Raw genomic sequence first — 27,573 nt, 5'->3', positions numbered from 1 at the left:
GCAGGTTCCAACCTGGCATTGAAGGGGCTCAGAAATGATTGGTGATAAAAAATCGCAAGAAAAAGCTGAACAAATTGAAAACCCAGAAGCTTCTCTTCGATCTGTCAGAGAACGGAGGTCACAGTTCAAACCACTGCCCCCACGTGTGGAGAGGACTGGTGAATTGCTGAGGGCTCAGTGAGAACAAGTTTGAGAGTTAAAAGCTCGGGGCGGGGGGGGTCCATTCTTCGTGGGGCTTCCACACTTCCGTGAGTTTTACTGTCAGGTGCCCTTCTGTTCTCACAGTAAACATTAGAGCAAAATCCCCGAGTTTCCATCAGAGGAAACCGATGGGCCACCTACTCCAGCCCCTTCTCGCCTTCCTTTCTCATCTAAGGGGGAGCGGAGTGAGACCCGGGGGCCTAGGCTCACTGAAAGACTGACACCGGGTCATAGGGCTACCATCAGCAGGTGAAGGGATAGGAAGATGGGGAATATACGTGGACACGATGGGGTATTCAGCAAGGAGAAGGAAGGACATCCTGCCATTTGGAACATGGATGTACCTGGGGGACTTTATGGTAAGTGAAATGAGCCATACAGAGAAGACTGTATGATCTCATTTATGTGCAGAATCTTTAAAAAAAAAAAAACAAAGTTGAACTCCTAGAAACAAATAGTAGAATGGTTGTTACCGGGTGAGGGCTGTGGGGGAGGGGAAGCAGGCAGATGCTGGTCAGAAGGTACAAGCCTTTAGCTTTTGGTTACAGGATGACTAAGTTCCAGGGATCTGATGTACAGCATGGTGACCATAACTAAAAATACTGGATTGCATGTTTGAAATTTGCTAAAGGAGTAGATGGTAGGGGTTCTCACCAAAAAAAGAAAAAAAAGAAAAGGTTTGTGAGGTGATGGTATGTTAATCAATTGTGCTAATCCTTTCACTAAGTATATGTATTTCAAATCATGACATTGCACACTTTAAATATATACCGTTTTGTCCGTTACACATCAGTAAAGCTGGAACCAAAGGGCATAGGACTGTAGAACACTTTCCCTCCCCCCACACCTTCCCAACACGTCACCAAAGGCCTTCGTATCCCGGTTTCCTTTGACCCTGTACAGCATGTCTGGGTTTCACCAAAAAAAAAAAAAAAAAAAAAAAAAAAGAAATTAAAAGGTAAAAAACCCAGTTTGAAGAGGCAGAGTAAACCTCAGAACCAAAGTCAGATACGGTAGGGACGTTGTAATTATCAGACCAGGAATTTAAAAGAGCTGATTCATATGTCAAGGATGCCAATGGAAAAAGCAGACAGGATTCAAAAACAGATGGGTCATGTCAGCAGAGATTGAAGTTATAAGAAAGAGTTAAAAAAATATATTGGAGGATAGATCAAAAAACTAGGTGACTGACATACATGAAGAAATAGAGAATTTATTTTCTAAAAAAATTTTTTTAGTGTTTATTAAAAAATTTTTTTTTAACATTTATTTATTTTTGAGAGACAGAGGCAAAGCATGAGCAGGGGAGCGGGGGAGGGAGAGAGATACAGAATCTGAAGCAGGCTCCAGGCTCTGAGCTGTTCGTCAGCACAGAGCCCGATGCAGGGCTCAAACCCGTGAACTGCAAGACCATGACCCGAGCTGAAGTCGGGTGCTCAACCGACTGAGCCACCCAGGTGCCCCTAGTGTTCATTTTTGAGATGGAGACAGAGCACGAGCAGGAGAGGGGCAGAGAGAGAAGGAGACACAGAATCCGAAGCAGGCTCCAGGCTCCGAGCTTTCGGCACAGGGCATGACACGGGGCTTAAACTCACGAACCGTGAGATCATGACCTGAGCTGAGGTCAGACGCTTCACTGACTGAGCCACCCAGGCACCCCAGAAATTTCAACAGAGAAATGGAAACTATAGAGAAAATAAATAGAACTGAAAATGCCAGTATCAGAAATAAAGGAATTCACTTGATGCTCCCACTTGCAGAACGGACACAAGCAGAAGTGGCTTGGGGACAAACCAGTAGAAATTATTCAAACTAATTCACAAGAGACACCGAATGATAAAAAAGAAAAAAAAAAGAACAGAACAACCAGAATACGGGCTAATACCAGAGGGTCTAATACGTATGTAATTGGAGTCCCAGAAGGAGAGGAGAGAGCAAAAATAAGGTAGACAAAATAACGGATGAGAATTTTTGAATATTGATGGTAGATATCAACCAGCGGGTTCAAGAAGCTCAGCAAATTTGCAGAAGTGTAAATTACACAAAATCCCATGTAGTCACATCCTAGTAATATTGCTGAAAAAACGAAAGTAAAGAGAAAATCATAGCAAGAGGAAAAAAACACATTACGTATAGGGCGGGCACCGTGTTAAGAATGACAGCTGATTCTCATCAGACACAAGACCAGAAATGAAATATGAATGAAATGAAGGGAAATGGAAATGAAATAGACATATTTTATTTAGACAAAATCTGAGAGAATTCATCTTCAGTATATCTCCATTACCAAAAATGCTAGAAAAACTCTTTAAGCTAAATGAAAACGATACCAGATGGTAGCCTGGATCTGCAAGAAGGAATAAAGATCAACAGAAGGAGTAAATATGGGACTAAAGAAAAATGGGCATTAAAATGATATATTTGTATCTCTTTGCTCAAAGGCTGTTGACGGCTGAAAGTTTATTGTAGAGTTCATACCCCGTGAAATTAAAATATATGGCAGTAACAGCTATATGAGTAGAAGTGGGGAAATGGAACCTAAGTTGCTGTGTTTTACATTGGTTTTGAAATACTGTACTATTTGAAAGTACATTGTGATGAGTTAAGGATGCCTATTTTAATTTCCGGTAACCTCCAGGATAACACACAGAGGAGATAGATGGAACCCCAAGGTAAATCGTTTGGTTTTCCCAGAAGAAGGCAGGAGAGGAAGAAGAAAGGAACCAAGAACAGAAAGGACAAATGGAAAACCAATACCCAGGTGATAGAATTAAACCCAGCCATATCAAGAATTACATTAAATGGAAACATGTTAAATACCCCCTTAAAATTTAAGGCAGAGCTTAATCAGGTCAGGTAAAAAAGCAAGACTAAAATACATGCATTATTAAGGATGAAGACACAGATTTAAAGAAAATAATATAAAAACTATAGCATGTGAACATAAAGCAGAAGGAAGCTGATGTGGGTATATTAACGTCAAATAAAGTAAACTGTCAAACAGAAAGAAGGAATGTTCCATAGTGATAAGAGCTCATTTGTCAAGAACTCACAATTCTACATTTTAGTTTAAAAGAACGTGGCGTAACAATAGAACCAAAAGGGAGAAATAGACAAATGAAGAATGACAGTTGCAGATTTTAACAAAAACCTCTCGGTGAATGCTAAAAAAAAATAGACAAAAATCTGTAAGAATATAGGTGGTTTGGGGCGCCTGGGTGGCTCAGTCGGTTGAGCATCTCACACTTGATTTTGGCTCAGGTCACGATCCCAGAGTCATGGGATTGAGCCCCGTGTCGGGCTTTGTGCTGAGCGTGGAGCCTGGTTAAGATATATATTCTCTCTCTCTCTCTCTCTCTCTCTCCTCTCTCTCTCTCTCTCTCTCTCTCTCTCTCTCTCTCTCTCTCTCCCCCTCTCTCCCTCTCTCCCTCTCTCCCTCTCCCTCTCCCTCTCCCTCTCCCTCTCCCTCTCCCTCTCCCTCTCCTCCCCTCCCCCAGCCCCTCTCCACTGCTTGCACACTCTCTGTCTTTAAAATATATGTAGATTTGTAGGTGGTTTGAACAACACTACTAAACAATCTGATTTAATTGACCTTTATAGAACACTCAACTCCCAAATTATAGAATATACATTCTTTTAATGTTCACATGGAATGTTCACCAAGATGAACATAGGCTCAGCCATAAAATGCTACATTTGAAAGATTGACATCCTGAAGAGTATGGTGGTAATGAGACGGTAATTATAATAATCTTTTAAGAGAATTCTCACATATCAGAAGATGAAGCAGGATCTTTTAGAATAATCCCTGGGTCGAAGAAGAAATCAAAAAGGAAATTAGAAACTGTTTCTGATGTGTGATAATGAACCATGTATTTCTGGGATTTACTTAAAGCAGTGCTTAGAGGGAAATTTGCACCTTTAAATGCTTATGTTGGAAAAGAAGAGGGATTTAAAATCGTGGGCACATTGCTCAGGTGAGCCCTCAATGTTGCTCTGCGATCCTGCTGTAATTGCTTCGTTAATCCATTTCCCTGCCCTTAGGGTGTCTCTTCTGTACCTTTTCCACCTCAGACCTCCCCTCTGAGCTGACGACTTGTTTCTTACTTCATTTGGAAAAGGAAAGCAGCCAGAGGAGAACCAGACATCCCCTTCTGCCGGCTCAGTCGGCCAATACCAGACAGAACCCGGATGTGCTGGTCACCCTCCTTTCAAATGGTGACTGTTGATGTTTCTTTCAGACACACCGGACCCGAGACCCTCCTGCTCGCTCCAGGACGGCGTTCACCCTCTCTTTTTCCTGCAGTATCTTTCTCCCCTCCCTGCCTCCATCATTTCTGCCAAATAGTAAAATATGGAGAAATCTCTCGACTTAAACCTCCAACCGTCCTCTACCCGTTTCCCCATTTCTTGGTCCCCTTCACAGCAGGATACGTTGAAAGGACCCTTCCTTCCTCCGCTGCCTTCACTTCCCTCATTTTCTCTTGTCCCCATTAAAGTCTTGTCCCATCTACACTTAAAATTTGTGCTTGTCCGCACTACCAGGGGCCTCCCCATTGCCAAGCCCAGTGCTTAGTCTCGAGTCTGGAGCAAACTTCTTGACCTGGCTTCTGGGCCAGCGCGCTCTGGTGCTTCTCTGTCACAAGCTGTTCTTTATTAGTCTCCTTTGATGATACCTCTGCACGTGGGAACGCTCCAGGGCTCGGTCACTGACGCTCTTCTCTGGCTGTTCCCATTCACTAGGCGATCTCATGACTTGAAACACCGTCTTTACGCCGATGACTTCCAAACGTGGGTCTTCAATTCTCACCTCTTCCCTAGATTTCAGACTTGTGTACACAACTGCCTACGAGGTATCTGCGCTCGGGTTTTTGTTTTTGAAAGTAGGCTTCATACCCAGCGCAGAGCCCAACGCGGGGCTTGAACTCCCGACCCTGGGATCAAGACCTGAACTGAGATCGGGAGGCCGACACTTAACCGACAGAGCCACCCAGGCTCCCCTGATTCACTTGGCTTTCTGAGGCATCTCACACCCTACATGTCAAAAGCAGAATTGTTTCATTCTTCTTTCTTCCCTGCCCCCCCCCCCCGCCAGTTCTTTTCTATTTGTGACCCCCTTCTCTCCTACCGTGTGCCTTCGGAGTAGGGAAGCACATCTCTACACCTGTTGGCACGTCCACAGCTGAGCCCCCACGGTGTCCCTGCTCAGTGCGCAGCAGCGGCCTCCGGTCTGGTCTCCCCACGCCACTCATCACCCCGCTTCACAGGGAAGGAACTTATTTGCCTGCGCTCTTCTCCCACTTTTCCCTCCATTCACCGGACTCCAGCCACATTGGCCTCCTTGAGGCCGCCCTCCCACACCAGCTGGGGTTCTGCCTTCCGCCTGGAAGGTTCCTCCCTGAGATGAGATCCGCGTACGTTTCCCTGGCCTCTGGTGACCGCCTACGGGGCACCCCCTTCCTACCACTCTCTGCGCCCTCGCTGTCTTACTTTCTTCACAGCACGTGTCATCACGTGACCTGTGTGTGACGTCAGCTTTGTGGCTGTGTTCGCTGCCGCGTTCCTTCGGGCGACTGGGATGGCACCCGGTGCGGAGGGGGTGTTTATGGAATAGTTCCTGAGTAAACTGAATATGCTTAACAGTCAGCTTCTATTATCTTAGTTCTTATGAAATGCTAGAAAGAGTATTGTGAAGAAGTGTACAGAAAAGTTCACCATGGTTGCCTGTGGGTGACGTTTCTACTTTTCTGAGTTTTCCAGATTTTCTATCATGAGTGTATATTTTATACTCCCAGAGACACTTCAGTCATAAGGTGTTCACTAGGTTTTTTGGCTTTTCCACAGACTGGTCAACACAACGAAGACAGAAGAAAGAAATCGGAGTGTCAGCAGTAGATGGATTGGGCTTGGGGCCATTTCTTTCTACTGTTTACTCTTCCGTGTTTTCTGTATTTTTTATGATAAGCATGGATTGCTTTCATAGAAGGAAAATAGAACTTTAAAAGGGGGGAAAAGGGGCGCCTGGGTGGCTCAGTCGGTTGAGCGTCCGACTTCGGCTCAGGTCATGATCTCGCGGTCTGTGAGTTCGAGCCCCGCGTCGGGTTCTGTGCTGACCGCTCAGAGCCTGGAGCCTGTTTCGGATTCTGTTGTCTCCCTCTCTCTCTGACCCTCCCCCATTCATGCTCTGTCTCTCTGTGTCTCAAAAATAAATAAACGTTAAAAAAAATTAAAAAAAAAATAAATAAAAGGGGGGAAATCCTTAGGGCCCCCAAATTATAACTTGGTATTTTTATGGAACTCAATGGTCATTGGACTTCACTGCAAACACTACAATAAGGTTTCTTTTTTACCTTATTTTGAAATGACTTCAGACTTCTAAAAAGGTCAAAACAGTAACGAGTTCTCAAACTTTCACCTACATATTCTTTTTCTCAGAGACTCTTCCTCCTGCCCTCCCTTCTCCTATACACACATGTACACATATATATTTAATATTTTATGTGTATGTTTAGCATTTTTAAAATATTATATATTTTATGTTTAGTATAATATATATATTTAATTCTCTTCTTGAGCCTGAAGTAGTTCCTCAGTCTTTCTTTGACTTGATGATTTGATATTTGAAAAGGGAACTGGCCGTTTCTTTTGTGGAATGTCCGTTGGTCTGGGTCTCCTGAGGTTTCCTCATGATTTGATTTAGGAAATTGGCAAGACTGTGACGGAGTGATGGTACGTCCTTCTCAGTACGTTTGTTCACAAAGCACACATTCTCTGCTTGTCCCATAACTGCCCATGGTGACTTCGCTCACGCTTTGTTTTCCATCACGTTGGCGTTTTGTCCGTAGATTTCCGTAGCTAAAGTTGTGTCTCCTTCTGTAATTGGTAAGGATCTGTGGGGAAACATACTGAGACTTTGTAATAGCCTGTTTTCATCCACTGCTTTCCACTAGTCTTAACATCCGTTGATGATTCTTGCCCCAAACACTTACTGTTGTGGTGGTTGCAGAAAGGTGATTTTGGTGGTTCCCTAATTCTGCGTTTATTAGTTGGAATTCTGCTGTAAGTGCTTTCGTTTCTTTCCTTGTCATTCATTCATTCAATCAGCTTGAACTCAGGGATTCTCATTTTATTCTGTGGGCTATCATCCATTATCTTTCTTATTTATTTTGATGCTCACATTTTCCCAGATTTGGGCAGTGGGAGTCCTTTCACGCAGACCCCTGTGTCCTTTTGACATGTCTCTGCCCCTCTCTGAGTACTCCTGTATGTTTTTAGAAAAGCACAGCAAAAGGTGTGCTAAGCTCCTCTTGGCCTTATCCACCCTCAGCCCTAGAATCATTTTTCCAAGAAGCCTTGTTATTTTTAGTGGTGAGTGAAAAGCCAGAATCTCGACCAATCAGGATCGAGGTGCTAGGGGTGCGCACTAAAATTTCTGAAGGACCTTGTTAGGACTGGTTTCTTGTTCTACAGAAAGGACTCCTATCAGACAACGGTGGTTGTTGCCAGTAAATCGTCGCTTTTGAATACAATTGAAAATCCATGCATAATTTTGACTGCTTCGGCAGCTTAGAGGCATACTTCCCAACCTGACATACCTGGACACGAATTCATAATGGTACCGATAAATCCATAAGTAGATCCTTTGTCAGTAAAGAATGAATAAATTACACTTAGCTCAGCGTGGTCTTCAATTCAGAATGATTTTAGTTTCGCTATTAATGGACTTGCCACTTCCAAGAGCACGTAAAATTAAGCTTTTCAAATAAGTTGCTGTTTGCAAAACTGAATACTGTAATTTGCAACATTTTAGTCTCGTTCATCAGGAAAATATAGTTTCTCCCATTTTCTTCAGTCACTTGTTGGCTTGCAGCAGCTGGCAAAAGATGAAGTATGCGGTCCTCAATTTCTGTGTCTTTTTTTTTTTGTTGATAAATTAAGAACCTCCGGGGCATCTGGGTAGTTCAGTCGGATAATCGTCTGACTCTTGATTGCAGCCCAGGCCGTGGTCTCACGGTTCTTGAGTTTGAGCCCCACCTCGGGCTTTGCGCTGACCGTGTAGCACCTGCTTGGGATTCTCTCTCGACCTCTGCCCCTCTCCTGCTTGCCTGCGTGGTCTCCTTTTCTCAAAACAAAACAAAACACTAAAAGAACTTCCTACAGAAGTATAGTCAATGGCATGGTTTTTGGTCTTTGGTTTTTGTTTTTTTCCCAAATAGGGTTAAGCATTAAAGGCAGAGGCCACATGTTATTTATCCTTGTCACCTTCTATAGTATCTAGCAGAACGTGGTTCTCAGCAATAGTCGCTGTGCTTGGAGAATGCTGGCGTGACTTTGGCAAGGGACGAGAGTATATACTCCCATATTCTTGGTGATACATGCTGTCCCTGTTAGATCTCTGTATAACGGAAGGGAAAGGGGAAGGATTTGGGTGGGCAGAGGTGGGAATCACACTGGAATATTTTTTATTTTTCTTTTATTTTTTAATGTTTATTTTTGAGAGACAGAGTGTGAGCAGGGGAGGGGCAGAGAGAGAGGGAGACACGGAATCCGAGCTGTCAGCACAGAGCCCGACATGGGGCTCAAACCCACGAACTGCAAGATCACGACCTGAGCCGAAGTCGGGAGCTCAACCAACTGAGCCACCCGGGCGCTCCTGGACTATTTCTTTTAAACTATGAATGGCCAGATGGAGAAACAAAAATTAGTTGGCTCTACTTGATCGTGTCTCGTATTCAAAATAAACAACTGATAGGCTTGGATAGATACCCTTTCGAACCTGGTACTTTGTCTACAGATCATCCAGCCTGAACGGGCGTTTTCCTGAATAGGTGTCATAAACCAGAACTTCCAAAGGATGTTATTAGGTGGTGCCAGGCCCAGTCCGTTTGAAAACATGGTATGCTAGATGCTTCTCTTACAGATTCCTATTGCATATGAGCATATTAAAGATTTGAGATACCCCAAGGCATAGAAGCACGTTTGTCGAATCTTTTCAGCCCAGCATTCCCCAAACTTACTTGAGCAGGGAGCATTTGTTGGTTGTGCACGTGTTAACAAGAAAACACAGGTAGAGATGCTGTGTTTTTTTGTTCAAGAGGTACTTGCTGAACACTAACTCAGCACAGGCAATGAAGAGAGAAAAGGCTTTGCTCATACCCGCAAAGAACTTCTGTAAAGACAACGTTTGGGTTACGTGAAGAGTCCTGTGACTGAGGTATGCCTAGGGTATTGTGGGAACACAGAGGGAGGCATGATCTTCCCCCGGTCTGCATCCAGAAGGATTGATTTGGAGTTAATATGTTTTTATTCACTTATTCCAAAATCTTTTTGAGCACATACTATAAGGCAGACCTGCCCTGGACCTTGGAGATTGATACAGCAGTGCGCGGGACCCAGTAGAGCCCTTGTCCTCTTGGGTCATACATTCTGGCGGAAGGAGACAGGCTAGAAACATGAGGAATAAGCACACGTGTCCGGGGAAGCTCAGTCAGTTAAGTGTCCGGCTCTTGGTCACGATTTCGCGGTTCGCTTCGTGAGTTCGTGTCCCAAATCGGGCTCTGTGCTGATGGTGTGGAGTGGGATTCTCAATCTCTCCTTCTCTCTCTCTCTGCCCCTCCCCCACTTGTGCACGCTCCCTCTCAAATGTAAAAAGAAAGTACGAGGCTACAATTATAACATGGTGGTAAATGCTGAGGAGAAAACTACAGCAGGGAAGGGCCAAGGGCGTGTGTGTGCCTCTAGTGTGGTGAAGTGATTGCAATCTTAGCTAAGGTTGCTAGAGACGTCTCACTTCGAAGGTGACAGTTGGGTACAGGCCCGGATGAAGCGAGGGACCAAACCGTGTGAGTTTCTGATACAAAAATGGTCCAGGGAGAAAGAACAGGAAATGCACCCCCCCCCCAAAGGCAAGTATGATTGGCACGTCTGAGAAACAGCAGGAAGCCAGAGTAGTTGGGGGAGTGGAATATGTGAGAGGGTGGCGTAGTGGATGAGGCCAGCGGGGTAGGTGGTGTTCATCACGTGACCTGTGGCTTTTGCTCTGGGTGGGGGGACAAAGGGCGGAAGGGTTTGAAAGCAAAGAGCGGTGGCGCCACCTGTGGGGAAGGGCCATGGGCACCGCAAGTAGTCCCTTCGGACCGGAGCACAAAGGGAGGGCACAAGTGAGGTGCACGGGGCCTTGTGTGGCCTGCCAAGAGGCCTAGATTCTATGTTGAGATGATGGGGAGGAGGAGGGACAGTCAGATCTTTCTTTCAGAGAGATCACTTGGCAGTGGTGTGACGAACAGGTTCGAGGGTGGGAGGCGAGCCTGAAAGCAGAAAAGAAAAAAAAAAACCCAACAACCGTCGCTTGTTTAATTCAGGAGGGAAACGGGAGAGTCGGAGCTCAGGGGCGCCGGGAAGAGGCAAGTGACAAGGTCTGGTGTTGGGTGAGCCGTAGCGGGAGGCAGCAGCCACGGATGACCCCGTTTCTGCGTGGGCTTCCCTTTCGGCGATTGATGCCTCTCCACACGGGCGTGCAGGTTTGAGTTAACGTGAAAATGAATTCCTGTTCGCACTTGTACAGCATTTTGGGATTCTGTAGGACATCAACGTGGAGATGTTCATGAGCCAGTTAGGCACACAAGTCCGGCACTCAGCAAAGGGTTCCGAAGGCAGTGAACACACGCTAATTCTGGATATCCCATCTAGTTACAGAGTTTAGAAATATGTAATTTGTGAGGACTTTATTTCATTCCCTTGCCTTTGTCGAAACCGTTTTGTATGTTGTGGCAATGGAAAGTGTTGGCAGAATTTTAAGCGACTCTAGAGGATCATACACTAGATAACAGACTTTAAGAGAAATGATTTCTTGCTCAGCTGACATCAGTGGCCTTGGGGATCCCCCTTCCATTTTTGGCAGAGGGATGACTTTTTAGATACAGAATGTTTTTACTGATTCCTTTATTGCTCTCATTTTTAAAGAGAAAGTTCTTCCTGTTAGGACAGTCACACTATGGGAATTTATGAAATTATACTGCTTTTAGATTCACAAGAAATGCTTATCTGGTGTCTGGGAGTGACCATTTAGGCAGCAAATATTTTAGTCCCTTTAATTAAGTAAACAGGAAATTACCGAGTGGCTTGTGGCCTGCAATAATTTGTGGAAGTTGCTAATTTCTAGGCAGGGAAGTTCAAGGAAGAATATGATAAAATCAGGAGATCAGAAGCTAGAAGACCAAAGTTCAGTTTCATCTTTTTCTGCCACTTACTAGCCATGAGATTTGGACAGATCACCTTTCTGGTGGTCAGGTTGGTCATCTGGAAAATGAAAGCAGTAACTCGCTATTGACCTCATAAGCCGATGCGTTCTTTGAACAGGCGTTTGTCAGGACTCATTGGTCTAGCTAGGGCTGGGCTGCAACACTGAACAGACAGGCTTCGTTCTTATTCTCACATTTTGCAGTGTCGTGAATTACAGCAGGCAGTCTGCAAAGTGGAGATCAGACTGTGTAAATTGTAAAGCACTATGAAAACATCACGGTTATTCTCGCTTTAAGTAAGTATTCTTTCCAGAAGAATTAAAATGAAAACCTTACGCTCTGTGAAAGATAGTCAGGAGAATAATAAGACCTACCACAGACGGGGAGAAAATGTTTGCAGAAGACATAATCTGATAAAAGGCTGTTGTCCATACTATACAAAGACCTCTTAAAATTCAATAAAAACTAACAACCTGATTAAAAAATGGGCAAAAGACCTGAACAGACATCTCACCAAAGAAGATGTACAGATGGCGGTCACAGCACATATGAAAAGGTATTTAATATCGTATGTCATCAGGGAAATGCAAATTAAAATGAGAAGACCACTTCACACCTTTCAGAATGGCTAAAATCCGGAACACCGACAACACCAGATGCCGATGAGGGTGTGGAGCAACAGGAACTCAGATACACGGCTGGTAGGAGCGCAAAGTGATACCGCCGCTTTGGAAGTGAGATCGTGACCGGAACCGAAGTCGGACACTTAACCCACCGAGCCACCCAGGCGCGCCCCGACTGCCTGTTTCTTATAAAAACAAACATATTCTTACCATACAGTCTGGCGGTCCTGCTTGTTGGTGTTTACCCAGATGAGTTGAGAACCTTTGTCCGCACAGAAACCTGCCCACAGCTGTTGATTCCTCACCACCAGACACGAGAAGCAACCCAGGTGTCCTTCAGTAGGTGAATGGATGATCACACTGTGCTTCGTCCAGACAGTGGGACGTTACTCAGCGCTGAAGAGAAACTAGCTGTCTTGCCACGAAAAAGCATGGAACCTGAAGTGCTTATTACTAAGCAAGTACGATTAATTGTAATTAATGACGATTCCTACTATATGACATTCTAGGAAAGGCAAAACAAGACAGTAAAAATCAGTGGTTGCCAGGAGTTGAGAGGGGGTGGGGTGAGGGAGGTAAACAAGTGGGAGCATAAAGGATTTTCAGGGCAGGGAAGCCATTTTGTTGAAACTGTCATGGTGGATACATGTGTCTTTTATGCGTATGTCAAAACCCATGGAATGTGTGCCATCAAGAGTGGACGGACCCTCCTGGAAACTAGACTGTGGATGTCACGATATGTCACTGCGGGTTCATCAGTTACAACAAATGCATCACTCTGGGGTGGGATGTTGATCGTGGGGAGGCTGTGTGTGACGGGGTTAGGGAATATACGAGAACTTTCCTGTGCTCTCTGATAAATTTTCCTGTGAACCGGAAACTGTTCTTAAAAGTCAAGTCTTATTTATTTATTGATTTTTAAAGTGGTATCTCTGGGGGCGCCTGGGTGGCGCAGTCGGTTAAGCGTCCGACTTCAGCCAGGTCACGATCTCGCGGTCCGTGAGTTCGAGCCCCGCGTCGGGCTCTGGGCTGACAGCTCAGAGCCTGGAGCCTGTTTCCGATTCTGTGTCTCCCTCTCTCTGACCCTCCCCCGTTCATGCTCTGTCTCTCTCTGTCCCAAAAATAAATAAAAAACGTTGAAAAAAAAATTTTTAAAAATAAATAAATAAAAAAAATAAAGTGGTATCTCTGGCAGAGAGAAGATGCAGCTCTGCCTCGCACAATCAGGGTAGACGGTTATTAAGTGTTTGTTGAATGAATAAAGGAACGATGTTAGGATTTGGAAATTCAAGCAGGTACTTATTCCTGTCTTTTCAGAAATGTTTTTTATTACATTTTTTACAAAGTGGGAGTAGTTGTGTCTGGCACTCATAAGGATCCATGCAGAAAAAATTAACTCCGAATGCAAAATAGTGATTTTTTGAGAGTGCCAGATTTTTAGAGAGTGCTTAGATTTCAAAATACGGATTAGAACAATTTAATGCCACTAGAGAATGTTAGGCGCAGCGTAAGATACCTAATGTTTCTGATTGTGAATGAAGCGGGATCTTAAATTTAGAAACCAACATGATTTATTTAATTCTCACAGGAAGTAAAAGGAAGGTTAAGTTCCTGAGATTCTATTTATACATAAAGCATGCAAAATGTGAGCAAATTTTTTCCCAACGAAGTTTAATGGGAACCACGTTTCACGATAACTCACGTAGCAAATGAGTGAAAATGCCATAGTGTCTTAAAACTTTACAACTTTGGGTCAATTTCAGATATACATGAATGTCCACAATACATTTTCAAAAGTTGTAAAGGCCTTTGACCGTGACGCTTTAATTTTATAATCATTTGCACGAAGTCCCACGTGTCGACAGTCCTCAGCAGTGGCGAGAACGTGTGAAGGCTGCCTCAGCAGTTCTTAACAGATGGCCTTCTCCATTCATTCTCTCCTATAGGCAAACATGCTGAAGACATATTTGGTGAGCTGTTTCACGAGGCTAACAACTTCTACATCAGAGCAAATTCTCTTCAAGACAGAATTGATCGCCTCGCTGTCAAAGTTACCCAGCTGGATTCAACAGTGGAAGAGGGTAGGTAATGGCACGGAAGCCACGAGCTAGAGGTGATGTTGACAGGACAGCAGTAATTAATTGTGGTGTCATCACTGTTTTTTCCTTGGGGTAGTGTACTGATACTTCATCTTGTCCTTTCTGGAAGAATATTAAGGGGGGGCGGGACCCCAACATTGGGTTACTTAGTAATTAAAAGATTCTCGTCTGCCTTATATATGCCATACTCTTTTTAAAAATTTTACACATAGAGTATTTGTGTTTAAAGCCTTTGAATGAATTCGGTATTAGAACCCCTAATTTAGGTCATTGGTAGTTATTCTAAAGATACTTTCTTAGCCAAAACTCACAGAATCACTCAGAAGATGTGGTCCAACTAAGAGGGAGGGTGATACGTACACAGCGTGACTGAGCGAAGGCTTCTAGCTGCTACGCTTGTTGGGGTTGATGCCTGTAAATAACCTTGGTTGATCCTGCTGATTGCACACCTCAAGAAATAGCATTTACTGAAGGCCTTTAGCGTCAGAGTTTTCAAATAAGGTCAGTATTGGTAACCACTGTGTAGGTAACTGATCATCACTTTGAGGACTTACCGTGAACTTGTGACAGTTTCACAATTAAAATTCTGCAACTCCGCTTTAAAGATTTCACTTTCTGTAGCTTTCCAATGAGAGACTGAAGTTAGACTAGAAGAAAAAAAAAACTTGAAAAAAAGTGTAAGATGTGTCATTTCGTATTTACTTGAGGGAAACGTTCAGAGTAGCAATTCCTGTGGTAGTTACCGTGTCTGGTTGCATTAAAGTGATCTTAGCATCTGCTTTTTCTACTAGACCTATAATAGTAGTGTCAGTAAAAGATGAAAGTTTTATTATTTTTTTTAAATGTAGCATTTTATGCAATTCATCCCTCATCATTTATGTTCGGGGCTTTCCAGAGGTCGTTATTAAATTAGTGAATTAGAAATTTAACAAAAATGCAGAGCATTGAAATTTTAATATCCACGATGAACATTCTCTAGTCTGATTTTTATGATTGATCTTGTTTGAAAAAGGAAAAACCTGGATAGCTATGCGGTCTATTCAAATGAGAAATTTTAATCATCTTAAGCCAGTCATTCATTTTTCAAATTGGTATCACAAATGATTTTTAATATTTATTCATCTGCCTTCAGTTTTGTTTTTTTTTCTTTTGTGGGCTCTTGCCATTGGAACACCAGTGATAAACCTTGGGCTGGAAAAGATTAATCTGTGCATTAGATTTCCTAAGATTTTGCAGTGTGTCTATCTCATATCCTCAAAATCATTTCCAGTCAAGATTTACCTGATTACTGTCCTTGGCATGGATGTTATAGTAGAAAAAAACATTTGACCAAGTTAGGAAATCTGTGTTCTATCTCAGGCCTACCTTTTTTTTGCTGGGTCACCTTGGAAGGGTCACTTAACACCGTCATGACACTCCCCTTCATTGGCCAAGTGGTTAATGGACCAGGTTGGCCAATTCAAAAAGTTGACGTCACAGTTAGATGAGTTAATACATGAGGTACGGAGCGTTGTGCAAACGAGAAATAAGTATAGTCAGCCCTGATTTTCTCACCCCTGAGTGTAGTTTTTGTGTCCTGCTACTTAATTTCTAGGACTGTAGAAAAGCTTTGCCGTCTTTCTTTAATATTCGCGTCAAGAAAACTTAATGCGCTTTTTACACTTGTGTGTTTTTTGCAGACGTATTTCGTACATGTGTTACAATTCAACTGGTATTAACTGTTTGAATGTTTTTTTCCTTCTAGGATACCCAGATCTTTGTACTTACATGCCTGTTACACTCAACTGTATTCCTTGTGGTTTCTGCAAAGTGCTAGTATAAAGAATGATGCTCTAATGCTAGGTTCAAAGAAATAATTAGATCACTACAGAAGTGGGCAAGATGTGATTCGACTTCATTTTATAGAGATAACTATTATTTATAAGAGGGAAGGAAGGCACATGCTATTTAATGCACAGGCTTTTAAACGAACAATAAAAACATGATTTTGTTATCCTAGGGGATATTTACGATTATGTCTCAAATGATGCTTATTTCTGCACAGTGAAAAATATTTCTGTATAACTCAACTCGGGGGGCTTTTCTCTAAATAGTGTCACTACAGGATATCAACATGAAAAAAGCTTTCAAAAGTTCCACAGTCCAAGACCAGCAGGTGGTTTCAAAGAACAGCATTCCTAATCCCGTTGCTGACATTTACAACCAGAGCGATAAGCCACCTCCTCTGAATATTCTTACGCCGTACAGGTATGGCTTCGTGCGTTCCTGGTGCCGTTTTTAGTCTAGATAAGCTGAGACAGGAGGGCAGTGCTGTGAAACTATTTACGCTGTGAAAATAATAATTGTATTATATATACAACAAAATTAGTTACTGGTACAGAACTGTTAAAGGGTTCATATTTGAAACTGCAGATAAACTTACCGAGAGAAGCGTGAACTGTCGTGTTAGCTTTTGTATCTGAAGTAGACACCTGTAGTACCTATCTCCTTTTGTAGTTATCTGAGCGTAGATATCTGAAGTCGAAGCGGACACATCATATGGTATCGTGTGTGATGTTTTTCCTCATATCCAGAGTCAATTTTAAAGGAGCTGCCTAGTTCATGTACAATGTGGCAAAATGCCGGTCTCAGCATTTCAGCACTGCAGAAAAACGTATTCCGTGGCAGTAGGGGTTTCTAAGAGGGAAGAATATAGTCAACGAATTAACCCGTTACTGTCAAATGGTAGGACGCGTTATTAGGACCAGACTTCTGACAAAAAAGACTGGAGAATCAATGGCGAAGAAAATGAATATTAAGAAACTGAAAATGCTGTTTAAAAACACCTCTCCTAGCTGTTACCACATTCGTGTTTTCTTTCCATATTCTGTCACCTTGTCTCCCATCTCCCTTATCTGCAGACCTTCTCATTGTCCCTCATTGCACACAGCTTGTTCTTCTCCCACACTTACCCTGCTGGTGAACTCACTCCCTCACAGCACAGGCTGTGGTAGGTAGGGGTGGTCTTCACTGTCCTCGGGATTAGCTCCGCTGGGTGGCGTTCTTGACCGCTGAGGGAGTTCTCTGCTTCCGGTGCCGCCATCTTGGTTGGGCCTTTGGTGCTTCTCAGAGAGTGCTCAGACGTGTTTTGGTCTGAATTCCTGTCCCTTCTCAGGGTCCAAAAGGAGATGTTCGGACCCACCCTCCACTGAAGCTCTGCTCGTAAAGTAGCAGTTCCGACTGTACCCCCTTCTTTTAGCACAGACGGAAAGATTCTCTCAAAAAAGAAGTCCTAGAAATCCCCTGGAAACTGTGATGGGAGAGGGCCAACCTGTCACAGTTTTCTGGGAAATATGTCTGCTTTTCTGGAAGGTTTAGCACACGCGTCTAAAAACTGATGGTCTATATGACTAGTAGTATTGTAAGTCTAATGTTTTAACTTGTGTTTTTGCTTTTGTTCATAGGCATTTTTCTGGGGCAGTTTCAGTTTTACTTAGCACTGGAAGCCCTGAGGGCGGGCCTGTTAAAACTTTCCTAAGACACCTCACTAAATATTCTAAAGGAAAAAGCCCATAAAACTCAGTGAACTGCTTATATTTGATAAATCAAGATCATGATTAGATAATTTGTGGTGACAGAAAAATTCTAATTACATAAAAAATGACTTGTATATATTGGATGTGTGCATTCAGTTTTATGGAAAATAAAAATGTCTCTGACTTTTTAAGAGTGTGTTTAAGAAGAGCAGTGCTGGGGCGCCTGGGTGACTCAGTCATTTAAGCGTCCGACTCTCGATTTCGGCTCAGGTCATGATCTCACTGTTGCGAGATCGAACCCCACGTAGGCCTCTGCGCTGACAGTGTGGAGTCTGCTTGGGATTCTCTCTCCTTCTGCCCCTCCCACCCCTCAAAATAAATGAATAAACTTTTAGAAAAATAGAAGGGGCGCCTGGGTGGCTCCGTGGATTAAGTGTCTGACTTTGGCTCAGGTCATGATCTCACAGTTTGTGGGTTCAGGCCCCACTTTGGGCTCTGTGCTGACAGCTCGGAGCCTGGGGCCTGCTTCGGATTCTGTGTCTCCCTCTCTCTCTGCCCCTCCCCTGCTCACACTGTGGTTCTCTTTCTCTCAAAAATAAATAAACATTAAAAAAAAATTTTTTTTTAAAAGAACAGTGCTGACTCAGATGTACTTTTTGATAGTAAAATAATATTTGTGGTATATAAAATACTAAATAAAGATTGTTATATGAGCATTACGATGTGACCAGAAAATGACGTATTCACTTGCTGTAAACACAGGATATTGCTGCTTATATTCTTGTGTTTAGATTACTGTTTGTTTATTTACATGAGCTTCTGCCTTCATTAAAGTATTAGCTCCCCTCTTCAAAAAAAAAGTGTGGATTTTGTATGTCTTAAATTTTGCAGCAAGTTACTGCTCAGTTTCTTCTGTATCTTCGTCTATATAGAAGGCCTTGTATCTTAGGGAAACATACATGTTTCACAATAACGTTCTTAATAAAATCTCTATAATGGAAGTCTCATACCCGTTAGGAAACTTGGGAAGGAAGCGAATTGCCATGATTAGTGATTTTCAGACAGTTGAACGGGCCAGAATAGCCCCTGTAGGAACTTGGGCCTTAGTTTGAGATGATGAGAAGTTCACCAGGAGCAGGGACTTCAAGGACAGGCAGGGTTTTCCCCTGGACTCATTCAGTTAGTTTTCTTTGACTGTTTAGGCAGAAAGTTTTTTTTTTGTTTTTTTTTTGTTTTTTAAATTCAAGTTACTTAACATACAATGTAGTCTTGGTTTCAGGAGCAGAACCTGGGGATTCATCTCTTACATGACACCCAGTACTCATCCCAGCAAGTGCCCTCCTTAATGCCCCTCACCCATTTAGCCCATCTCCCCACCCACCTCCCTCCAGCAACCCTCAGTTTGTTTTCTGTATTTAAGAGTCTCTTATGGTTTGTCTCCCTCTCTGTTTGTATCTTCTTTTTCCTTCCTTTCCCCTATGTTCATGTGTTTTGTATCTTAAATTTCACGTATGAGTGAAATCACAGATACCTGTCTTTTTCCACTGACTTATTTTGCTTAGTATAATACACTCTAGTTCCATCCACGTTGTTCAGCATAAACTTATACTCCTCTCACTGTGCCTCATTTCATTTTGCTTTTCTCTGTGCCTAGAACGACTTGTTGAAACACTAATTTGAAATGTAAATGTTCTGCTTCCTCTTGAAGGTAATCTACAGGCCAAATACTTTATGATTATTTTGAGCCTTACTGTTGATTTATATTACACCTTGGGATTTGTATTGGCTTTATGATAGGTGAATAACTCCTATAAACACCCGGAATATTCTTTCAGACCACAGTAGTTACAGCAGGACTCGAAAAGGAAATGCCACGAGTGAATTCTCTTTGTGGACTACTTCTACTTCGGTCACACTTACACACCTTGAACGTGTTGCTTCTTTCCAAATTGAATTTACAGATGTTGGGCCAACCTGATGTAAAAAAAAAAGGGAAAGCATACTTTCTAATTTAAAAAAAATTTTTTTTAATGCTTATTTTTGAGAGAAAGAGAGAGAGAGAGAGAGAGAGAGACAGAATATGAATGGGGGAGGGTCAGAGAGAGAGAGGGAGACACAGAATCCGAAGCTGGCTCCAGGCTCTGAGCTGTCAGCACAGAGTCCGACGTGGGGCTCGAACTCACAGACCACAAGATCATGACCTGAGCCGAAGTCGGACGCTTAACTGACTGAGCCCCCCAGACGCCCTGTGTACTTCTTAATTTTTATCCTAATAATATTGAAACTCCAGAAAAGAGGTGAATATATATACACAAACCAAGAATCCATCCATCTGTGTGTATGGCCCCTGTTGGAATAAGCAAAATGTTTCCTGAAATAATTGAGGTATTAGATATTGTTGTTTATGAGCCATCTTGTGATTTTTAGGCACTTTTCTGTACTTAAACCTGAATTGGCAAGAGTACTTTTTGCCTGATTATTCTAGAAAACTTTGCCCTTCCTGCATGTTTGCAGTTTTTGTCAAATAAGGAAATCGGAGAAACGTAATGTATAGGACAGTTAAAATGCCCCATGCAGACGTTATCCTCTCATGAGTTGAAATTAAATTAGTATTAACCCCATCTGAAAATGTCTAACAACCTTTTCCCCCCCAACTTGTAATACATTGATTTATAGAGATGATAAAAAGGATGGGCTGAAGTTCTACACAGATCCTTCCTATTTCTTCGACCTCTGGAAAGAAAAAATGCTCCAGGACACGGAAGACAAAAGGAAGGAGAAAAGGCGTCAAAAGGTAAATAATTCTAGGACGGGAACGTGCATACTTATGTGTCAGGGAGCTTCTTGTTTAGAAATAAGTCAGTAAGTTCTTTATTTAAATGGTTGAGAGGCTGGATTTAGGGCAGAAGTAGGTTGCATTTTTTACATGAAGATACTGACCATTCAGTCTAACACAGTAATACTGTATTTCAATAAATGCTATCTGATTTGTTCCCTAATACTTGCATTGCTTTAACAGAAGTAGAGGCTAATATTTCAATTCTGTTTGTAACTGTGTTTTATAGCTTTTCTCCTGCTGCTCTTTAAATATGTATCATGGAAACATCAGATACAATGATCTGTTCTCATCTCTTGAAAGCATTCCTAATTGGTGGGTTGGCACTTTGCTGTAATTAATACCTTGGTGAGATGTTCACGTTGAATTGAAAAGCATGTGTGATCTGTACATATAGGGGAGAGTATTTACTAAAAAATGAGACTCCTTTTGGTGAGGTGGTCGTAGGCAAGAGAGTTGCAAGTCTGAAGGTTGACAAACATCCACATTATAAGCACTCTTAGAAGAATAAGCCACTCTGGTCAGGTGTAGGGACTTCTGGGTTTTTTTAATGTTTGTTTATTTTTTGAGAGAGAGACAGAGTGCGAGCAGGGGACGGGCAGAGACAGAGGGGGAGACACAGACTCCGAAGCAGGCTCCAGGCTCCACACTGTCCGCACAGAGCCCGACACGGGGCTGGAACTCACAGACCGTGAGATCATGACCTGAGCCGAAGTCGGCCGCTTAACCGCCTGAGCCACCCAGGCTACCCTAGGGACTTCTGTTTTAAAAACTGTCCTTTGGGGCCCAGAAATTAGACTTAACCCACTGAGAGTTAATTCTCCAAAGGCAAATATTTGCTAAGACTCATGTATATAAAGTATGTTTCAAAAAAATGAGCACCTGTTTTGCTTGACAAAGATTAGGGTGCTTTGGTGAGGACAAATTCTTGGTATCTTGTGGGGTGGTGGCATTAATGTTTGGCAGTATTTACATGTACTGGCCCCAGAGAAGTGACAGTTTGGGATGGAAGAGAATCTGGGATGTGAAAATAGGATTTAAGAAAGGGACATGGAAAGAGTTTGCAGACTGCAAATGTAAGATGTTCTCACGGAATTCCAGGGAAGAATTCCAGAGGTTGGTTATTCATAGTCTCTCCCTGCACTGTGGGTCGGGGAAATCAATTGGGAAATTTGGGGAAGAGTATTCCAGTGGAAAAGTATTCAAGGGAAGAAATTACAAAGTATTCAAGTGAAAAGAAGAAAGACCCTAATCTCTTGACAGGAAAAGAAACATTTATCTAAAGGCCCATTGGTCTCAGTCCCTATACCTTTTTATATTAACAGAGGTTTAAGAGTATTTTCCTTTAAAACATAATGTCCTTTTAAATGGCCTTCTAGGTTTCCCTTCTCAGTGATATCTTGGCAAAAATACCTAATTTTTTCAGCATTGTTCTTCAGGGAAAAACAGTGTTAGTCTATGGATGACTATCACGTCTTCAAAATGACGCCATTTCCTTGGCTGTTTTGTCTCATTGCACATTCCTCCTCCGACACATAGAATTCTGATAAGGACTTCTTAATCACTTACGTAATAATGTGTCTTGGATGCCTTCTAACTGCTGGATAAACAGTGGTGAGAAAGGATTATCGCCCTCAAGGAAATGACAATGTAGCAGGGGAGACAAACACGAAGTAATCATGCAGCCCGCTGGAACTCATAAAGAGGGAAAGAAGTTTGAAAATTCCAGTACAAATCTGCTTTTACTAGGTAGGAATGTAAAATGAGGCCAGATAGCCTTCATTTCCCAGGGTTTCATAAGCACGGGTTGCTGCTTTCAGTTTTGCACTGACAAATCTCTCTGAAGAAAAGTTAGTTTAGAAAAATTTAGGGGGTGAGAAATCCATTGTTTCTGAACTTGGTTTCCTTAGTTTGCTGGTTTCGAAACATTTTTAGAATTGCAAATAAATAGGTAGTTGTGAGCGTGTCGTTACGGTGCTGTAAGCGTTGCGAAGGAAAAGTGTGGTGTGCGGTGGGGTGAGGGGACAAGGAGGGGACGGCGTAAGTGCAGTGGAGTGTCATTCATTGAGCCCCAGCAGTGGGGAGTTAGAAGTCAGCTAAGCAGAGTTGGGGGAGGGTGTGTGTGTGTGTGTGTGTGTGTGCACGCGCGCACGTGGAAGAGGGGTGAATGCTGGAAGAACGGAGGACAGAGGAGGTGGGGTGCATTTGGGGTAGAAGCAGCCAAGACCGTACTGGGCTAGGAGACAGTTGGGCACATTCTGGGACTTTAGGACAGTGTAGTTGGAGTATAGATGCGTCACTGTTAAAACTTTGTCAGAGTTTGTGCACGTGTGTGTGTGCGCGTGTGTGATGTGCATGATGGTGGGTAGATTTGGAGGCTGAACCGCTGTAAAGACCGTTGCATAATCGTAGCAATACCTGAATAGTCAACATACATCACTGAAAAGTAAGGGTGGGCGTTACTGATCAGTGCAGTGGTCCTTAATCAGGATGCATATTGCTTGAAGTCCATTGAAGTCTCCCTCCTTTGGGTTTCTACAGATATGCAGACAATACATGCTGGTTGTAAAATGCTCAAATTACACCGAAGTAAATACATCAGAAAATTTGGGGAGAAGTTTCTTCCCTCCCCAGGTGTCACTAATCAGTAGTAACAGTTCAGGGCGCATATTTTAGGTCTTTTGGGCATTCGTAAACATGTGCACACACATTTCACCAAGTATTTTTACGTGCGTAGAATTGTACCACTCTTGACGCACACACACACGCAGACGTGTACGGATATTGACATAATTAAAGATCTTCTTCGGTCTTTTTAATAGTTGTATGGTACGCCGAGGTATGCCCACTACGCAGACTATTTACCCAGTAGCGTATTAGGAAATAGAATGTAAATAATTGCTTAACCGCAATACTGCCGTACTCATGTGTCGATATCTCTTCTCAGTAAATTCCTACAAGGCAAGGAGGAGTTTTACATTTTGAAAGATACCATCATATTGCCCCTGACCATTAAAAGACTGAACCAGTGTATACTCTTAACAGACTTCTTCTAGACCTGGATGTTATTATTATTTTTTGGATGAGCTCACCCCTCCCCCTCATCTAATTTGCATCACACATCCTTATTAACCATCTGCATGTGTTCTGTGAGCTCCACGTTCACATCCTCCGCCAGGACATCGCCTGTGCCTCCTGAACCCCTCTGCAAATAGTCCGGCTCCGCCTCGGCACCCACCGCGAGCCGTCAGCCGCCCCTTTTTCCAGGACCTGCCTGAGCAGCTTCTGTTTACCATCCCTGCCCTTCCCCCTTTTATCTTTTATTTAGTTTTATTTTGTTTTTTTGCCTTCCCCTTTTTGATCCGTTCTCCACTACCTAGAGGGCCCTTCTCACATGCCTGGGCAGGGTGTCAGCCCCTCCCTTGTCCCATTGCTCTCGGGGTGAAGAAAAACACTTGTGACACAGCCATTAAGGCCTTGCAAACCTTTTAGATCTTGGAGCCATTCACCTTAACTCACCATTTCCCTTCTTTATTCCTCCTGGCGTGCCGCTGTCCGCCCTCCACGGGGCCTCTGCACGTTCTCTCCCCTGTGGGCATGCTGCTGACCCCTGCTCCTTTGCAGAATTAATGCCTGCACACTGCAGATCTGACCTCTCAGTCACTCCAGGACACTCCCTGACTTCCAGACTAGGCAGCATTCGGTGTATGATGCACTTAGTTTCACCACATTTCGTAGCTAGGCGTTTATTTGTGTGATCTTGTGGGCTTCGCCCACCGGATTGCAGGCTCCATGAGGGCAGATTCCGTGTTTGTGTGTTTGCTGTTTGTATCAGCAGCGCCTGACACGGTGTCTGGGACGGAGTAAGCGCCCTGAGCCCACCTAGACCTGGTCATATAGTCAGCCTTTGCCAAGTGCACACTGTCTGTAAAGCCGTGTGTGGAGGTGCTTTAAGAGGAGCGTAGGAGTTAAAGGCACACAGTTCTGATCCTTAAAGACCAGGACGTCTTACTCGGGAAGCAGGAAAAACACGTAAACACACGTAGAAATAACCGCCTTCACCTTTAAAGAAACACCTATGTAGGACCTGTGTATTTACTGGAGACATTTTTGCTGGCAACGTACGGCTGGCACAAGAATGATTCTTTGTATGTGAAGGTAAGTCCTAATCACGGTTTGCTTTGTGTTAAGCTAGTTGCAGGATTAGCTTAAATATTCTGTAATGATCTTCTAGAGACTGGAAATAGAGGATTTTGAGTTATTTCGTGAAACAGCATGGCCTGTTAACAACTCAGTCAAAATTGTGCAGTGGTGGGAAGTGATTTCTCTGCATGTTAGATATTTCACGTGTATAATACACATCTGAAAGGTACAGCACATTTAAAACAAGCTAAAAGCCTAGTAAGGTGTACATTCTCTTCTTTAATTTTATTTATTTATTTTGAGAGAGACAGAGGGAGGGCGCCAGCAGGGGAGGGGCAGAGAGAGGGGGACAGATGATCCGAAGTGGGCCCTGTGCTGACCGCAGAGAGCCTGACGCAGGGCTCATGACCCACGATGTATGCTGACCGTGAGATCATGACCCGAGCGGAAACCAAGAGTCAGACACTTAACCGACTGAGCCACCCAGGCGCCCCTTAAGGTGTGAATTCTCTACCAAAAATGATGGTTAAGCAATTCCTGTAGTTAGCTGCAGTACAGTCAGTAGCTTTTGTTTATTTAGGTTACATAGTGAAGTACCCGTTCCTTCTGTTGGGTCTGCGTTGGGTAAGAGAGTATATGCTTAGAATTTTCTTCACGTTAAAACCACCGGAAATGGGAATGTCTCTTGTTTGCACACCACGCTTGTTTCCTATGCATTACGACTGCATTTAACTTCTGTTTTCCTCTCCCTTCTGTCTTGGCATGCTTGCCCTCTCTGCCTGGACACCAGGAGCAAAAGCGTATAGATGGCACAACCCGTGAGGTGAAAAAGGTTAGGAAAGCCAGAAACAGGCGCCAGGAGTGGAGTATGATGGCATATGACAAAGAGCTTAGACCCGACAACAGGCTGTCTCAGAGTGTGTACCACGGAGCGTCTTCCGAGGGATCCCTGTCCCCAGACACTAGGTGTGTGTGCGTGTGTCGTAGCAAAGCCTCTGCGTAGTGCTCGGTTTTATTGTACGTTGGAGACGTACCAGTGGCTTTCGTGTTCGCGTGGCCCACGGTACGTTTCAAAGCTTTCCTTAAAAGTCGATTCTATGTATGTTTTCGATTGTGAAATAATCCTTTAAAACAGTTTCATTTTACATTGGGTCACATCGTATGCTTCTCCACCACTCTGACTTCAGTTTATGGTTCCATTAATCTAGACGCTGTGTTTTAACGTTGATACTAACTTTGGGCTTGATAACCGTCGATGACTGACATTTTTATTTTAATAATCATTAATTCTTTCTCTTCTGCTTTAGCTTAGAATCTCGAATTTCCTTTGCCACCTGGTATCTAAAATTAATTAGTAGGTAGTAATTGATGTGCCTGCGATGCAACTTCATTATTCTTTAAATAACCTTTTCTAAGAGTGGTGAGCAAAAACGATAGTGTTTTCTTCAGTGCACTAATCTTGTGTATTCTAATTTCAGGAGAAGAGTTCTGTTGGAGTTACTTTTAAGAATTTGTAAGCATTTAAGTAAAAAAAAAATATTCCTTGCAGGTGTGAATGACATGGTCACTAAGTCACCATTTGTCGCAAAAGGGATTCACCGAACGACAGAAGCTGACTAGTCAATTTTTACTTCTGGTTTAATTTCCTGTTTCTGCTTTTGTAAGGTCATGGTCTGCCACTTGCCTGCAGCCTCAGAGTCTTCCGTCAACATTTCAAAATTCCAATAGAGAATTCTTAAGGGACACAAGAATGTTCTAAAAATAGCCAACAACCTGGACATCGCATTACATTTGTATCTTTTTTTTTTTTTTTAATGTTTATTATTGAGAGACAGAGAGAGACCATGAGCAGGGGAGGGGCAGAGAGAGGGGGAGACACAGAATCCAAAGCAGGCTCCAGGCTCTGTGCACAGAGCCTGATGCGGGGCTCGAACTCGGGAACCACGAGAGCACGACCTGAGCTGAAGGCAGACGTTTAACTGACTGAGCCACCCAGGCACCCCACATCTGTGTCCTTTTTAAATTTTTATCTCTATAACCTCGGCGTCTAGTCCGCTCTGCACAAGTGGCTTTGTCTTTGGTAGTTACCACGCCCAGAAACATCCCTGCCCCAGAAGGGCTGCAAGTCTTTGGCTATGTTAGGAGGCAAGTTCTAGGCAGTTTTTCTGTACTGGCTGTTACCTGTTCAGCATTAGAGAATTAGTGGAGCTTTAACTGAGTGCTTGCCTCAAGTTTGAATCTCTGTGTCCATATATTTCCATAGAAAATAACAACAATGACGGTCCAGGGGTGAGGGGTCCAGGGGGACTCTAGGGGTGAGGAGGGGTACTTGAATACGATAGCCTTGAGAGTGCCAATTGGCTTTTTGGCATTTTTTTTCCAACTAATTTCGTTGTGCCTGTTTACTCATAGGAAACCTATGCTTTATTTTATAATACTCCATATACTTGCTCTCCCATTTCAACAGATGCAGGTGGAAAAATGATTTTTTCCTCCCTCAGTTGAGGGATGGTTACTCGCTCCGGCATCCGAGATTCCGTTGTTCCGTGTTGGGTATAAAATTGACAGTTGCTGAGATTATTTAGTATTCAGCCTTCGTATTTATGTGGTTCAGGTGCATCTTCATTTTTCTTAGTTTGCAGAATGCAAATCCCATTTCCCACAGCCTCTTGCTATCTGCACACGCGAGATAATAGATTAAAATTCATCCGTGTACTTGGATTCTGTCCCTTAATTTAGAGACTTTTTTATTTTACTAAAGTGTATCACTTTTTCTTCATATAAAATAAGCTTTTTATATTTGGAAAGCACCAACGAAAAGTAAAATATTATCCATAATCCTATCATCCAGAGAAACCCCTTTCTGCATTTTAGTGTATTTCTTCCTTTGGTCTTTTTTTCAGTACACGTCCATGT

The 27,573-nt window shown here is 43.1% G+C and overlaps 1 protein-coding gene across 10 annotated transcripts in view; it reads left to right on the top strand.

Annotated features, from left to right (window-relative positions):
* WASF3 (WASP family member 3) overlaps positions 1-27,573 on the top strand; it is a 134,707-nt gene that overhangs the window by 97,215 nt on the left and 9,919 nt on the right. For 9 of the 10 annotated variants that reach the window (XM_019447914.2, XM_019447910.2, XM_053900709.1 and 6 more), the window contains 4 exons: positions 14,011-14,145; positions 16,257-16,410; positions 20,355-20,472; positions 25,448-25,623. In XM_019447914.2, the coding sequence (XP_019303459.1) occupies positions 14,011-14,145; positions 16,257-16,410; positions 20,355-20,472; positions 25,448-25,623 (583 nt within the window). The remainder of the gene's footprint in view (positions 1-14,010; positions 14,146-16,256; positions 16,411-20,354; positions 20,473-25,447; positions 25,624-27,573) is intronic. The other variant, XM_019447919.2, reaches the window with a different exon arrangement.

Source organism: Panthera pardus, unplaced genomic scaffold (assembly GCF_024362965.1).
Source record: "Panthera pardus isolate Hobbes unplaced genomic scaffold, ASM2436296v1 HiC_scaffold_1, whole genome shotgun sequence".
NCBI classification, from domain to species: domain Eukaryota; kingdom Metazoa; phylum Chordata; class Mammalia; order Carnivora; family Felidae; genus Panthera; species Panthera pardus.
This window is presented reverse-complemented; position numbering and strand designations above follow the sequence as displayed.